Consider the following 17166-nt stretch of genomic DNA (forward strand, 5'->3'; position numbering starts at 1 on the left):
TTAAACGCACCAACATTCAAATTATAGGGATCCCAGAAGAAGAAGAGAAAAAGAAGGGGACTGAGAAAATATTCAAAGAGATTACAGTTGAAAATTTCACTAACATGGGAAAGGAAATAGTCAATCACGTCCAGGAAGCACAGAGAGTCCCATACAGGATAAATCTAAGGAGAAACACGCCATGACACATATTAATCAAACTATCAAAAATTTACTACAAAGAAAAATAGTAAAAGCAACATGGGAAAAGCAACAAGTAACATACAAAGGAATCTCCATAAGGTTAACAGCTGATCTTTCAGCAGAAACTCTGCAAGCCAGAAGGGAGTGGCAGGACATATTTAAAGTGATGAAAGGTAAAAAACTACAAACAAGATTACTCTACCCAGCAAGGATCTCATTGAGATTTGACGGAGAGATTGAAAACTTTAAAGACAAACAAAAGCTAAGAGAATTCAGAACAATGAAACCAGCTATACAGAAAGTGCCAAAGGAACTTCTCTAGTCAGGAAAAACAAGAGAAGGAAAATACCTAAAAAAACAAACCCCAAACAATTAAGAAAATGGTAATAGGAACATACATATTGATAATTACCTTAAATGTAAATGGTTTAAATGTTCCAACTAAAAGACATAGACAGGCTGAATAAAAAGACATAGACCCATATATATGCTGTCTACAAGAGACCCACTTCAGACCTAGAGACACATACAGACTGAAAGGGAGGGCATGGAAAAAGATATTCCATGCAAATTGAAATCAAAAGAAAATTGAAGTAGCAATTCTCATAACAGACAAAATAGACTTAAAAATAGAGACTATTACAAGAGGCAAAGAAGGACACTACATAATGATCAAGGGATCAATCCAAGAAGAAGATATAAAAATTGTAAATATTTATGCAGCCAACATAGGAGCACCTCAATACATAAGGCAAGTGCTAACAGCCATAAAAAGGGAAATCGACAGTAACACAATCATAGTAGGGAACATTAACAACCCACTTTCACCAATGGACAGGTTATCCAAAATGAAAAAACACTGTCAACTCCTGCTGGTTAGGATTTTCTGAATCACCTACACAAAGACAGCTGCTCCGCTGAGAGCCTGTCTGGGAAACTGGCCTGTATATTCTGTGCCCCAAAGCATCTGTTTCCTCAAAGATGTAGCTGGGAGGCTCAGGGTATGAAGCCAGGCACCTGCTCATTTCCTTAGGAGTAAAGCTGATGGTATATGTGGTCTGGCCCTCCACAGGGATATTTCCTCGAGGGCGAGACCAGGGGGGCTTACAGCTTTTGGTAGCGATGGGAGGGTAGGGCACATAGTGGGCTCTTGTGGTGGTCAGGCAGTCCAAGGGCTCGGTGGGAAGGTTCAGCTGGGGGATAGGCTTGACTGGCTCGGTCCGCATGCTGGCCCACTGCTTATAGTCCTCTTTGGTCGTGGTGGAGCTTTCAAAGCGGCCACCCTTCTTGACCGAGAGCACCGGTCGGTAGGACTGAGCTGGGGCACCCTTAGGGTACGTGTAGTGGGCCTGCACTGTCGTCAGAAGGTCCATCTTTTTTTCAGGAGCGACATAGGTGGCGGGAGCTTTGGAGAACATCTGGGGCGTTGGCCAAGCTTGGTACTTATCTCGAAATTCAGTGGTGTTACAGAACGGCGTGTCTAGCACACTAGGCCTGGCTGGAGGTTTCAAGCTCTTGGCTGGCTCCCCCATCAGGCCCCGGTATGACTCGTTGTGAGTGGTAAGGCTTTCAAAGGGTATTTCACAGGGTCTGAACTTCTCCGGCTCATACACATAGTGTTTCTCCATGGGGTGGGCCACGTAGCTCATCTTGTAGTTTGTCGTATTCTCCAGGGGGATGTTACAGAGCTTGAGTATGGCCAGAGGCTTACAGCTCATGGTGTTCACCAGGCCCTTCACGGAGTAGTCATCCTGATGTGTGGTTCGGCTATCAAACTTGGTTGACGCTGGCCGGTAGTTGTGTGGCAGACGAAGCAGTTCTCGTTTTGGTTGGTTCCAGGGTAAATAATCAGCAGGCCTCCCTGGTCATCTGTGGAGTGACAGCCATTAAGTCTCTATAATCCACACAAATCAAACATGGCACTCCAATGGAATAAGGGCACTGTGTTGGCTAGCCAACTCTGAATCCACAGGGAATTCTCTTGCCTACAACTTTATAAGTAGGCAGACACTCCATCTTGTCCCCGCGTGGATATTTCCTGTCCTGAGGTCTGATGGGGTCCACTCGACTGACAGGGTACGGGTTGTAATCTTGTTTATACGTCGTGAGCAGATCCATATTCTCTTTGCTTGGGACAAACGGGTCGGGCTGGCGGATCTTCACCGGTAACACCCTGTGAGGCCCAAAATCTCTCCTCGATGTGGTCAGGCCTTCCATTGGCGTGCACCTTTTCTGGTACTCCAGCTTGGGCTTGAAGGACTCTCTGGGCAGATAAGAGTGATAGAGAGGGTAGTTCTTGGTATATTCGGAGAAAAGACATGGTTTCTCTGTTTTATCATAAATCTTGGTAGGGAGGGGTGGACAGTGATGCCGCCCGCAGGAGCACAGGTCGCAGATGCACTTCCTCTTCACCCGAGCCATGCAGAGGCCTGGAGGCCGGCGCAGAGCATCCCGCGCCGCTGCCTCCTAGACCCCGACCGCCTCGCAGGGGGCGCGCCGAGTCTCCTGGGTCTTGGCAAATATCCTGAATACTGACTCCAGAGAAAACTTAAGTGACGCTTTTGCAAAGTCCGCTCTGCTGTTTCCTTCCCTGAGCCGGCCTTGCGCGGGAGCAGAGGGAAACATAGGAAGAACACTCTTTGATATAAGTCAGAGCAAGATCCTTTTTGACCAACCTCCTAGAGAAATGGGAATAAAACCAAAAGTAAACAAATGAGACCTAATGAAACTTACAAGCTTTTGCATAACAAAGCAAACCATAAACAAGATGAAAAGATAACCCTCAGAATGGGAGAAAATTTTGCAAAATAAGCAACTGACAAGGATTAATTTCAAAAATATACAACCAGCTCATGCAGCTCAATATCAGAAAAACAAACCACCCAATCCAAAAATGGGCAGAAGATCTAAATAGACATTTCTCCAAAGGAGATATGCAGATTGCCAACAAACACATGAAAGGATGCTCAACATCACTAATAATTAGAGAAATGCAAATCAAAACTACAGTGAGGTGTCACCTCACACAGGTTAGAATGGCCATCATCAAAAAGTCTACAAACAATAAATGCTTGAGAGGGTTTGGAGAAAAGGGAACTCTCTTGCACTTTTGATGGGAATGTCGGTTGATACAACCACTATGGAGAACAGTATGGGGGTTCCTTAAAAACCTAAAAATAGAACTACCATATGACCCAGCAATCCCACTACTGAACATATACCCAGGGAAAACCATAATTCAAAAAATACATGTACCACGATGTTCATTGCAGCTCTATTTACAATAGCCAGAATATGGAAGCAACCTAAATGCCCGTTGACAGATGAATGGATAAAGAAGATATGGCACATATATAGAATAGAATATTACTCACCCATAAAAAGAAACTGAGTTACTTGTAGTGAGGTGGATGGACCTAGAGTCTGTCATACAGAGTGAAGTAACTCAGAAAGAGAAAAATAAATACCATATATATGTGTATATATATATATATATATATGTATATATATATATACATATATGTATATATATATATATATATATATACATATATATAGAATGTAAAAAAATTGTTCTGAAAAAACTAGGGGCAGGACAGGAATAAAGATGCAAACGTAGAGAATGGACTTGAGGACACGGGGAGGGGGAAGGGTAAGCTTGGACGAAGTGAGAGAGTGGCATGGACATAAGTACACTACCATATGTAAAATAGATAGCTAGTGGGAAGCAGCCACATAGCACAGGGCCATCAGCTCGGTGCTTTGTGACCACCTAGAGGGGTGGGATAGGTAGGGTGGGAGGGAGATGGAAAAGGGAGGGGATATGGTGATCTATACATACCTATAGCTGATTCACTTTGTTATATAGCAGAAACTAACAACATTGTAAAGCAATTATACTCCAATAAATATGTTATAAAAATTTAAATAAATTAATTAAATTTAAAAAAACCCCAGCAATTTACAAAAAGCAATGTTATGTTAGGGGAACCACTGACCGAAACTGCCCACCCTGACCAGGCAAGATAGCAGCCAGTTGCATGAATTGTCTTAAAAACAGAAGGTCCTGGTAAGGGAAGTGGAAGTAACAATCTACCACCAAGCAGAAGAATTTGAGAAAGGTCAAAAGGAAAGAGTAGCTGCCAGTCCATATGTCCTACCAACTTCCCATAATCCTTCCTACTGGAATCCACCTTGGCTGAGCAATGCATGTACCACCAGGAAGGACCCTGAGTCAGAATGTTTGGCCAGAGACAACACAGAAACTAACCCCATTACCATAAAACGTGAGCCTACAAGCCACGTGGCAGAGCAGTTCTCCTGGGTTCCCTTACCCCGCAGCTCTCCACCAAGGTGCCCCTTCCCAATAAAGTCTCTTGCTTTGTCATCACATGTCTCCTTGGACAATTCATTTCTGAGCGTTAATCAAGAGCCCACTCTCGGTCCCTGGAAGGGGTCCCCCTTCCTGTAACAGTTACACATTGATCAGTTGATGGGAATGTTGTGACCAGAGGTTCATAGGCACTTAACCGTGTTTCTCCTAGGGACAATGATTCAGTATTTGCTAATTCAATGTTTGTGGAAAATGTAGAGAATATAGCTACCACAAATAATGAGCATCAGCTATGTATATATATATACTTTTTCCTCTGTGTATGCTTTTCTTCCTTAATTTCTTAGTTTTATATCATGATACCATGAGCATCTTCATTTCCAAAATTATTATTTGGTATATGACAACAGCATAAAATATATTTACATATATATATATTACTATAACTACATATTAGTTATATATAAATACCTATAAATATATAACTATGTATGAGGTTATAGGCTTCATCTTTTGCTCCAGATTGTCTGTGTTCAAACCCTTGCATTGCTATTGACAGATTTGATGATCTTGGGTGAATTATATAAAATCTTGAGCCTCAGATTGCCCAACTATAAAATGGTGACAACAGTAGTACCTTCCTTATAAGTTTATTTTGAAGATGAAATGTTAATGCTTGCATATTAACTTGAAGAATATATTGAACATAAGGGATAAATAAATTGGTGGCTGTTAGTTGACCTATGCATGTATATAAATCCATAATTCATATTAGCTATCAAGCTGTTATGAATTGATAAGTGATAATTATTTTTAAAGTTAAATTTATCACATTCAGTGAAATCCACCCTTTTAAATGTAGAGTTCAGTTTGTTAAAATGTAGTTTTAACAAAGGCTTATAATTATATAACCATTACTATAATCAAGATATGGAATATTTTATTACCCAAAAAGTTCCCTCATGTCCCTTCTTAGTTTATCTCCTCTTCACTCCCTCTCACTGGCAACCATTGAACTGTTCTCTGTTCCTATAGTTTTGTCTTTTCTAGAATATCATATAAGTGAAATTATATGTCATATAAATGAAGCATGACTCTTTTGAGTATGGCTTCTTTAACTTACCATAATAAATTTGATATTCATTAATATTGTAGTCTAAATCAGTTGATCATTCTCTTTATTTATCAGTAGTAATCTATCATATGGATGTACCACAATGTGTCTATACATTCACAAGTGGAAGAACACTTAGGTTGTGTCCAGTGTTTTGTAATTTTTGAATAAAACTTCAGAAGACATCACTGCATAAGTTTTTGTGTGACCATAAGTTTTAATTTGTCTTGGGCAAATATCTATGAGTGGGAATTCTGTCATATGGAGTGAATTTTTATCTTTATAAGAAACTGTCACACTGTTTCCCTAAATGGTTGTATTATTTAGCATTCCCACAAGCAAAATATGTGAGATCCAGTGGCTCTAATATTTGTCAGCCATTGGTATTAATGTTATTATTATTTTTTTACTAAAAACCAACTAAAAACTGTGTAGTGGTATTCCAGTGTTGTTTAATTTGTTTTTCCCCAGTGAATACTGATGTTAAGCATCTTTTTTATGGGCTTATTTCCCATTCATATATCTTTTTGCTGAAATTTCTAATCTTCACTTATTTGGAAGGTCCAAGTCTGCACCATTACTGGAGGCTATCTCCAATTACTCTCTCATCCTATACCATCTTTTTCTTTAACACCCAGTGGAGGATCATGCAAAAGAACCCATAGAGGATTCAAATTCCTCTTTTGTCTGTAGCTCCTAGGCAGACCTGTACTCATAGCCCAGACTTGACCATTTGCAGTTTGTTACCAGTTTGGTTTGATTTCTTCTCACCTACTTGTATGGCCTCAGCCCCTTTTCCTTCAGTGCCCTGTCACAGGTGACCAAGTACTTGCAGTCTGGCTTTGAGGAGCCTCTTGTCCTTGATTTCAGGATACCTTTTTTCCTATGAACTTCAACTCCCAACTGGCTTCAAGAAAATGTATGATTTTGTATTTTATTTATTTTTTGCTGAAGGAGTGACATTCTTTCAAGCTTTCTATACTCTAGGCAGAACCCCAACTCTCTTTGTGTGTGTGTGTGTGTGTGTGTGTGTGTGTGTATATATGTATATATATATAATTTTCCTAAATTTCTTTAAATGAGCATGCATTGCCTTAACAGTAAGAAAAATAAGCAAATAAAATTAATCTTAGACAATGTTAAATGACATGGTATAATACATTTAGAATACAACTTTATGTTTAAAGATAATTTCGTGTCTTTCTTTGACATTTCCTATATAAGTAACACAAAAACAAAAGCTTTAATATCCATTTTTCAAATTTCATTTATATATTAAAAAGAAATGGATGATTTAGATATACTACTATTTTAGAGGGGAAAAAATGCAATGTTGTTTTTTCTACTTTTTTACATCTTTATTGGAGTATGATTGCTTTACAATGTTGTGTTAGTTTCTGCTGTATGACAAAGTGAATCAGCTATATGTATACATATATCCCCATATCTCCTCCCTCTTGAGCCTCCCTCCCACCCTCCCTATTCCATCCCTCTATGTGGTCACAAAGCATCGAGCTGACCTCCCTGTGCTATGCAGCAGCTTCCCACTAGCCATCCATTTTACATTTGGTAGTGTATATATGTCAGTGCTACTCTCTCACTTCGTCCCAGCTTCCCCTCCCCTGCTGTGTCCTCAAGTCTGTTCTCTACGTCTGCATCTTTATTCCTGCCCTGCCACTAGGTTCATCAGTACCATATTTTTAGATTCCATACATATGTGTTACCATACAGTATTTGTTTTTCTCTTTCTGACTTACTTCACTCTGTATGACAGACTCTAGGTCCATCCACCTCACCACAAATAACTCAGTTTTGTTTCTTTTTATGGCTGAGTAATATTCCATTGTATGTATGTGTTACATCCCCTTTATCCATTCATCTGTTGATGGACATTTAGGTTGCTTCCATGTCCTGGCTATTGTAAATAGTGCTGCATTGAATATTGTGGTACATGTATCTTTTTGAATTATGGTTTTCTCAGAGTATTTAGTTTTTCCCTGTATTTTTCTTTTAATAATTCTATTTTAGGTATTATGGAAGATAAGGGATGAGAACTCTATAAATATATCATATGTCAAGATATTTTAAGAGCCTTCTGGGATTCACGGTGAAAGAACTGTCTTTATGTCAATCACAAAATAACTGAAGAGATAAGGATTTTTCTGTTTTGGATTTTTTTTTAAAAGCATGTGTTCAAATTCTAGCTATAAATGTAAGATTTATTCAATCCTTTTCTGGTCCAAATGTCCCAGAGTTTACTGTGATATATATAGTATTGGCTTTATAATATTCCTTAAACATTACAGGTGTATTTCTCCTCTGGAATTTTTTGTTGCCATTCTTTCTATTTTCTCATTTTCTTTAGTTGTTTATTTATTTTTTAGGAATGTGGTATCAATGAGTCTGTACAATATATGATGCACAATTTGCCAACTAACTATACTGATTAACAAAATAAAATGAAACTCTGGAGGCTGGTGAACTATTAATGCTTACAGAAAACTTTATCATTAGCTTAGGATATAGGCCAGGTTCTTCTGAAATATTATGTATATTCTATACTTGCCATATTGAAACTAAATTTGAAACAATACACTACCTCCTTTTTTTAAACAGTGGCTTCCCTTAATATTAGAAGTTTAATCTTCAGAGGCTGATTGCAAAACTAAGCTACATTTTAAGAAGTCAAAGTAGCTAAATTATTACAGGCTTTGGAAAATTGCTTCTTTAGTATATCAAGCTTTAAAGAATCAATTTTGTTTCATTATTATCATAGATGTTTGTGATTTGGGATATTATATTTTGCCAAACATAAGCTCTATGTCTTATTTCAATTCTATGTAATTAAAGGAAGGAAATGAGCTTAAATTCTTTTAACAGCATGTTTTATTTAAAAGGCAATAGGGGGCCTCCCTGCTGGCGCAGTGGTTGAGAGTTCGCCTGCTGATGCACGGGTTCGTGCCCAGGTCCGGGAAGATCCCACATTCCGCAGAGCGGCTAGGCCCGTGAGCCATGGCCGCTGAGCCTGCGTGTCCGGAACCTGTGCTCCGCAACGGCAGAGGCCACAACACTGAGAGGCCCGTGTACCACAAAAAAAAAAAAAAAAAAAAGGCAGTAGGGACTGAATTGCCTGGAGTATCCACTTTACTATTTTAATCTGCCTAATCGGGGCATATTTTTACTTTAAAAAATGATATTGTATCAAAGGATCCTGGGATATCTGCAGGGCATGTAAATAAAAGTGTAAAGATGCAAAATATTTATAGAGCAAAGAGATAAAAAGTAAGCGTCTATTAAATGGCTACATAAAGGACCTATATTTATTAATGTTATGATGATAAACCTTTTCAAGTTTGGTATTGTAAAAATACTTGAATTAGTCATCAGAAGACTTAGGTAGCTGACCCTGATCTGCCCCATTGTGAGGCTCAGTTAACAGCAAAGGTTTATGTGGTATAGAGAAATGAACCTAGATTTTGCAGCCATTTGGAGCAGGATTTGAAATCTGTTCTACCACTGGCTGCCTAACGTTGGCCAAGTTGCATAAACTTTATGAACTTCAGTGTGGAGATAATGATATGTACATTAAAGATTTCATAATTGTTAGGAATCTTTAATTGACAAGTGACAAAATACTCAATGTATAAACTACATTAATTTTTAAAAAGGCAGGAAGAAAGGAGGAAAGAAAGGGAAAAAAAAAAGGAAAGGAAGGAAGGAAGAATAGAAGGGCAATTTACTGGTTTATGGAACTGATATTCCATGTGTATGCTTGCTTTCCAAGCATGATTTGATCCAGTAGATTCAAATAATATTAAACTTAGGCTCATTTATCTATACTTCTTGACTTTGTTCAACTTTATCTTCTTCTAAATAAGTCCATAATGTGTTTTTCTCCACTTTAAAGGCACGTACATAGGTTTTGACTAAATCAAAGAAAGTATGATCTTGGGACTGCTCAGTAGGCTAGTGGCACTATTTTTGTGGGTCTTCTTGAAGTAGAGGAGACACTATGGACTTAAAATTATAGTTTATTCCTGGTTTTAAAATGATGCTTTTCTGTGAAAATTGATGCCACTAATGTTATTGTTCTTTTATATTTTGCTTTATTAATCTAAATGTATTCCAGTTCTAAGTTAAGTATTTACCATTAAAAAGTCAATCAAGGGCTTCCCTGGTGGCGCAGTGGTTGAGAGTCCGCCTGCCGATGCAGGGGAAACGGGTTCGTGCCCCGGTCTGGGAAGATCCCACATGCCGCGGAGCGGCTGGGCCCGTGAGCCATGGCCGCTGGGCCTGTGCGTCCGGAGCCTGTGCTCCGCAACGGGAGAGGCCACAACAGTGAGAGGCCCACATACCACAAAAAAAAAAAAAAAAAAAAAGTCAATCAAGAGAAATATATATTATTCTACATAAGACTCATGTAAGGATACTATAGAAACTAAAAATGGTACTAAATAAACATTTATTTAAAGGGTAAGTGTTTTGATAACTTTAGGAGTAAATTAAGCTTCTAAAATTCTTTAAGTTATAATGAGTATTTAAGCATATCTATTTTAAACTAAATTTAGTGCATTCATGAAAATGCTTAGTAATGTCTTTTCCAGTGTGAGACCTACAGTGCTTGTCAGCAAATGGTAGTTATTAGCCAGCAAAACAATACCAGAACTCCTGTGATGGTCATTTCAGTTTCTTACCTCTTTTCATTGAAAATTTAATTGCCCACATAAAGCTAAATGCTTTGAAATAATCTGAAAACCTTATCAAATAGTTCTATTAAAAAGTCAAATATACACTAGCAACTTTATGGAAGGTTGGAAATAGTTTTGCATGGAAATCAACTTTAGTAATTTTTTTTTTTTTTTTTTTTTTTTTTTTTTTTTGCGGTACGTGGGCCTCTCACTGCTGTGGCCTCTCCTGTTGCGGAGCACAGGCTCCGGACGTGCAGGCTCAGTGGCCATGGCTCACAGGCTCACTCCGCGCCATGTGGGATCTTCCCAGACCGGGGCACGGACCCGTGTCCCCTGCCTTGGCAGGCAGACTCTCAACCACTGCGCCACCAGGGAAGCCCAACTTTAGTAATCTTTTAAAAGACAAAAATCAGATTTTAGTTTACCAATATAGAAATAAAAGCAATAAAGTCAAGTTTTATTTATTGCAGGGACTTACAAGATCCATTGCATTTATGTGAAAATGTATGTATATGTGAACAAGCAATTAATTTTGAAGCAGTGATGCAATGCACAAACTATGAGCTCATGAATGGATGTTTATTTGCCTACTAGAAAACAATATAATATGTGAAAAATCAATAGAAGTTGAACATTTATCAAGTGGATCTCTTTATATGGTGGAATGAGTGGGGATGATTGATTTTTCTTTTACATTTCCTCCTTGTACTACATATTTCTTAAACATTCACAAGGCATTAAAAATAGAATGTATTCTAAATAAGGTGTATTTGATGTCTATGTTTTCAGATATTGATTTCCAATATTTAGTACTTTCCTATGATAATATTCTTCTCAGAATAAATGCAGAAAGAAGCAAAATTCATGTAATGTATATAAAACATTTATGTTCTTAATACCACTTTGAAAGATAAATATTGGATTATCCAACCCAGTGCATATCCTTGCGATAGTTTACAGTTAAAACAGATTCCTTCCCTCTAGGTAACCAGTGTGTGATTGTGTGTGCATTTTCTTCACCAAGAGGAACATTTTACAGGACCATTATTGGAATGTTAGAATCAATTTAAATAAACAAATAACATTTTTTAAATATACTGGAAATATTTGGAAACAAGCTCAGAAGTAAGAAAATGCCTTATAAAAAAGTAGAATTTTGCCAGGAGCAAACAGAAATGATGTTAAATTATAAAATCTACACAACAGAAAACTCACAAGTCAGACATTTCTAAGTATAAATAGTGTCTATAATGATGGATGAAAGGATTGATGCAAGCAAATTGTTGCATAGACAGCTGCGGTTAGTGATTAAAAGCTTGTGTCTTGTATACGTCTAGGCATTGATACAATACTCGAACATGAATACTGTTTCCTTCAGTATTCCAGTCACATATTTGTGTTGCCTGAGGCCACTTTTAAAGAAACATGTGAAATTCAAACTTTATTCACAAGAACTCTAAAAAGTGAATTCCTGTATTTACTAGATAAGCCTGTGAGCCTTTTAGGGTCTGGAGAAATTTGCAAGAGATCTTCTGACCAATCAGAAGTCCCTGTCAATGTGGATTTCTTTTGCAGTAGAACAAGGACAGAGAAAACTTGGAGTGTTAATCAATTAATAAAAAGTGACATTGATTTTTGTGGGTAGAGGCAGTAGCCTATTTTGTGTGCTAAATTTCTAGCATATTATCTGTTTTGTAGAAGGTGGTCACATATGGGGGGCATGGAAATGATGACGCTGAATTGTGAAAATAATATTGTAACTCCTATTTTAAAAGGAAGCAGGAAGTAATACATTTATCATGGTTGTAGATCAAGTGTTTCTGGTGGTTATTGCATTTGAGTTTTGACAACTAGCACTATTAGGGCAAAGGACTGAAACTGGATGAATAGTTAGAGTCATCTTCTTCTTAAGTAAGTTGATTACCCTATTTTGGTGTGTCTTTGTCATTTTATGTTGCATGGACAGGCTCTGAATTTATGTTTGTTCAAAATAAAATAATGCAGAAATTAATGATGCATGAATGAATTCTTGTCATTGTTGCCAATGTTCTCTCTCTCTCTCTCATTCTTACTCTTGCTCACTAGTCTAAGGATTTACATTAAAAGCAAAATTTCAATTCTTAGAATACAAATTTCAGAAGCCTACTTAAAGGTACTTTCCAAGATCCCAAAGGGAAAATTAAGGTTTTAGTGTGTCAGCGTTTCTTGCATCCCTGGGAGTGCATCATTTTCTCTCTTTAGTGGGAGTCACTGCCTCCATCTTGCCACCTACTCTAAGCTCTAGACTACAGGTGAACTTGTACCACTGATGCAGATGATTAGTCCTTAGATGGAGCAGTGCAGATGAATCTGATCTTATACCCCAGGTATAAGAATTTGGTTGCTGCCTCCTTCACTTTTATTTCTGGTAAGTGACTTCTTCCTTGTTTTCCAGAGTCTGCAACCAAGTTTTACAGCCTCAGGTAGCCCCTATCTTCTCTTCAGTGTTCCACCTCCTCCACAACTGATGGCTTGAGATAAACTTTGTTCCTCACTAGATTTCACAAGTTTCTGTGATGTCTTATGAAGTCCTGGGCTGGGTTGCTGGTCCTAAATCATGCGTCTTATCTTCTTTCCAAAATCATACAATTCACAGTTCATCACCTAAAACCCAGTATTACTGACGCATGACTCTTCCCAATGCACACAATTTCCCAGCAGTTTGAGTTCAGTCTTATTACTCCAGTGCTTCTCAAACATTAGCACACATCAGATCCACCAGGAGGCCTTGCTGGGCCCTACCTCCAGAATTTCTATTTTGGTAGGTCTGGCCAAGGCCTGAGAATTTTCATTTCAACAAGTTACCAGTTGATGCTGATGCTGCTTGTCCAGTTTGAGAATCACTGCTCTATTCTGATTCCTTGGCTTGTTGGCAAGTGGCTCTGTCAGATCAGTTGTGCTTTCCCATCTCTTCCTAGATCTCTAATGGGTAAAAATATCTCCATGTTACTCTAATAACAATATCCAGCAGCTACTGAGCTCTTACTCTGTGCCAAGTAGCACAGGGATTTCATATGATTTATTTTAATCCATAAACAAATCTAAAAGATTATTCTTACTTTACATATGAAGAATGTGAGTCACAGAGATGTCCAGAAACTTCACCATGGTTACATAAATTGTAAGTGGTAGAACTGAGATTCAAAATCAGGCTGTCCAATTCAAACCCTCATGTTCTAGAAAAGTTCATGTTATCTTTATGCTATATTTTCTATTTCTTTATCTTTATAAATGCCATTAGAACTTTTCTTTAAACCAAATGTTCTGGCAGAAATCAGTTTTTTATCCTAAGAAATGGTGGTTGTTATAATTATGTATTTGTTATGCTGCAAAATCAAGTTTCCAAGGAGAGTAATTAATTCATATGACTGACAAAGAAGATATAAAGACTTTAAAATCAACATCATAAAGACAGAATAGTTAGAAAATTGGCTCTATGTCACAAGCACATAAGAAATAACTTTATCAATATGTATCATTGCCAGTAAGAGACTATATATCTATACAGACAACAGTGTATAGCATAAAGTATGCTCATACTAGGGATTAGTTGATAAATGAGTATCTCCTGATACCTTCAGTTAAATATACTTACATATTAAAATAGTTGCAACCTAGAACAGGGTTAGATTTGTCAGGAAGAATATTTCTTTTATGTTAGTCAAAGTTGAATGAAAAATTGCATTGTTCCAGTCTGTTTGCCCACCAGTCTGTTGATTACTTTGCATTAGCCTAATATGGTATAGGAAGTTATACATTCTTACAGTTTTAGAATTTGTTTTTGCTGTAATTCAAAAGCAATATATTGCTTCCAAGATGCTCAAGACAAGTATCAGCAACATTTGTCTAACCCTATTTGGGGTCAAAAAGACACCCTCCTTTCTACTCCAGTTAAGGCAAGTCAGGACTGAGGAGCACAGAGTAAACCAGAGAGACACCCTTAAGGGTTCTATGGTTAATTTCAACATGTGCTTTGAACACCTTGAAAAGTAAGAAAACTTTAGCTATGACCCATTTTGTGTTTAACTTCCTTGACAACTATACAATTACTAAGTACACAAAATAGCATAACTGATGTTCCCATTAAGCACTTTCTTTGCCAGCTTGATTCTGTTTTATTGCTACAGATATACAGTTCAAAAAAGATCAATAGGCATGTAAATTGTGATGGTATTAATGTTAGTTAAAGGTTTCTTAAAAGTCTTTGGCTGAATAACATTTAGCTATAATATATTAGAAAACTCTTCTGGATAAATATCAAATTTAATTGAATACTACTCATTGGATGAGCTGCCAGTTCTAAATAACTCAGGAGTTGGGTAATTGAGGGCCTTGTTTTTGTTAAAGTTAAGTATACTTCACAATTGTTTTTAATTGAGATCTCAAGATAGTCTGGACTCATTGGGATAGTAATGTATAAAGGAAATGGACTTGGAGGAATCAATTGTTTAGTCAGAGAAACTCAATAAACTGTTAAAGCTCAATTTAGACAGAATTTCTTTTTCTTTTTTTCTTTTTTTTGCGGTATGCGGGCGTCTCACTGTTGTGGCCTCTCCCGTTGTGGAGCACAGGCTCTGGACGTGCAGGCTCAGTGGCCATGGCTCACGGGCCCAGCTGCTCCACGGCATGTGGGATCTTCCCAGACCAGGGCACGAACCCATGTCCCCTGCATCGGCAGGCGGACTCTCAACCACTGCACCATCAGGGAAGCCCAGAATTTCATTTTTTTACATGTAGCTGTACAGTTTTCCCAGCACCACTTATTGAAGACACTGCCTTTTCTCCATTGTATATTCTTGCCTCCTTTATCAAAGATAAGGTGAACATATGTGCGTGGGTTTGTCTCGGGCTTTCTATCCGGTTCCATTGATCTATGTTTCTGCTTTTGTGTCAGAAACATACTGTCTTGTTTACTGTTTACTATACTTGTTTACAGTATAGTCTGAAGTCCGGGAGCCTGATTCCTCCAGCTCCAATTTTCTGTCACAAGATTGCCTTGGCTACTTGGGGTCTTTTGTGTTTCCATACAAATTGTGAAATATTTTGTTCTAGTTCTGTGAAAAATGCCATTGGTAGTTTGATAGGGATTGCACTGAATCTGTAGATTGCTTTAGGTAGTAGAATCATTTTCACAATGTTGATTCTTCCAATCAAGAACATGGTATATCTCTCCATCTGTTTGTATCATCTCTAATTTCTTTCAGCAGTGTCTTATAGTTTTCTGCATACAGGTCTTATGTCTCCTTAGGTAGGTTTATTCCTAGGTATTTTATTCTTTTTGTTGCAGTGGTAAATGGGAGTGTTTATTTTTCTTTCAGATTTTTTATCATTAGTGTATAGGAATGCAAGAGATTTCTGTGCATTAATTTTGTATCCTGCTACTTTACCAAATTCATTGATTAGCTCTAGTACTTTTCTGGTAGCATCTTTAGGATTCTCTATGTATAGGATCATGTCACCTGCAAACAGTGACAGGTTTACTTCTTCTTTTCCATTTTAGATTCCTTATATTTCTTTTCTTCCTTGATTTTTGTGGCTAAAACTTCCAAAGCTATGTTGAATAGTAGCGATGACAGTGGGCATCCTTGTCTTGTTCCTGATTGTAGAGAAAATGTTTTCAGTTTTTCACCATTGAGAACGATGTTGGTTGTGGGTTTGTCATATATGGCCTTTATTATGTTGAGGTAAATTCCCTCTAAGCCTACTTTCTAGAGACTTTTTATCATAACTGTGTGTTGAATTTTGTTGAAAACTTTTTCTGCATCTACTGAGCTGATCATATAGTTTTTCTCCTTCAATTTGTTAATATGGTGTATCACATTGATTGATTTGCATATATTGAAGATCCTTGCATTCCTGGGATAAACCCCACTTGATCATGGTGGATCATCCTTTTAATGTGCTCTTGGATTGTGTTAGCTAGTATTCTGTCGAGGCTTTTTGCATCTATGTTCATCAGTGATATTGTTCTGTAGTTTTCTTTTTTTGAGACATCTTTGTCTAGTTTTGGTATCAGAGTGATGGTGGCCTTATAGAATAAGTTTGGGAGTGTTCCTCCCTCTGCTATAGTTTGGAAGATTTTGAGAAAGATAGGAGTTAGCTCTTCTCTAAATGTTGGATAGAATTTGTCTGTGAAGCCAACTGGTCCTGGGCTTTTGTTTGTTGGAAGATTTTTAATCACAGTTTCCATTTTAGGGCTTGTGTTTGGTCTGTTTATATTTTCTATTTCTTCCTGGTTCAGTCTTGGAAGGTTGTGCTTTTCTATGAATTTGTCCATTTCTTCCAGGTTGTCCATTTTATTAGCATACAGTTGCTTGTAGTAATCCCTCATGATTCTTTGTATTTCTGCAGTGTCAGTTATTTCTCCTTTTTCATTTCTAATCCTGTTGATTTGAGTTTTCTTCCTTTTATTTTGATCAGTCGGGCTAGTGGTTTATAATTTTGTTTAGCTTTTCAAAGACCCAGCTTTTGTTTTATTAAACTTTGCTATTGTTTCTTTCATTTCTTTTTCATTTATATCTGATCTCATCTTTATGATTTCTTTCCTTCTGCTAACTTTGGGGATTTTCTGTTTTTGTTGCACTAATTGCTTTTGGTGTAAGGTTAGGTTGTTTACTTGATATTTTTCTTGTTTATTGAGGTAGGATTATATTGCTATAAACTACTCTCTTAGAACTGCTTTTTCTGCATCCCATAGGTTTTCGGTCATCGTGTTTTCATTGTCATTTGTTTCCATGTATTTTTTTATTTCTTAAGTGATCTCTTGGTCATTTAGTAGCGTGTTGTTTAGCCTACATATGTTTGTATTT

At 37.5% G+C, this 17166-nt stretch overlaps 1 protein-coding gene across 1 annotated transcript; it reads right to left on the reverse strand.

Moving 5' to 3' along the window:
* Positions 1–1022: 1022 nt before the first annotated feature.
* Positions 1023–2712, reverse strand: LOC307053191 (stabilizer of axonemal microtubules 1-like; the record flags this gene model as incomplete). The annotated part of the gene is made up of 2 exons (XM_079704488.1): positions 2173–2712; positions 1023–2033 (listed from the first exon to the last, which is right to left on the reverse strand). Exons 1-2 carry the CDS (start codon positions 2602–2604, stop codon positions 1023–1025), a joined length of 1443 nt encoding a protein of 480 aa, XP_079560614.1. The 5' UTR covers positions 2605–2712.
* Between the last annotated feature and the right edge of the window lie 14454 nt (positions 2713–17166).

Source organism: Hyperoodon ampullatus (genome assembly GCF_949752795.1).
Source record: "Hyperoodon ampullatus genome assembly, chromosome: 5".
In the NCBI taxonomy this organism is placed as follows: domain Eukaryota; kingdom Metazoa; phylum Chordata; class Mammalia; order Artiodactyla; family Ziphiidae; genus Hyperoodon; species Hyperoodon ampullatus.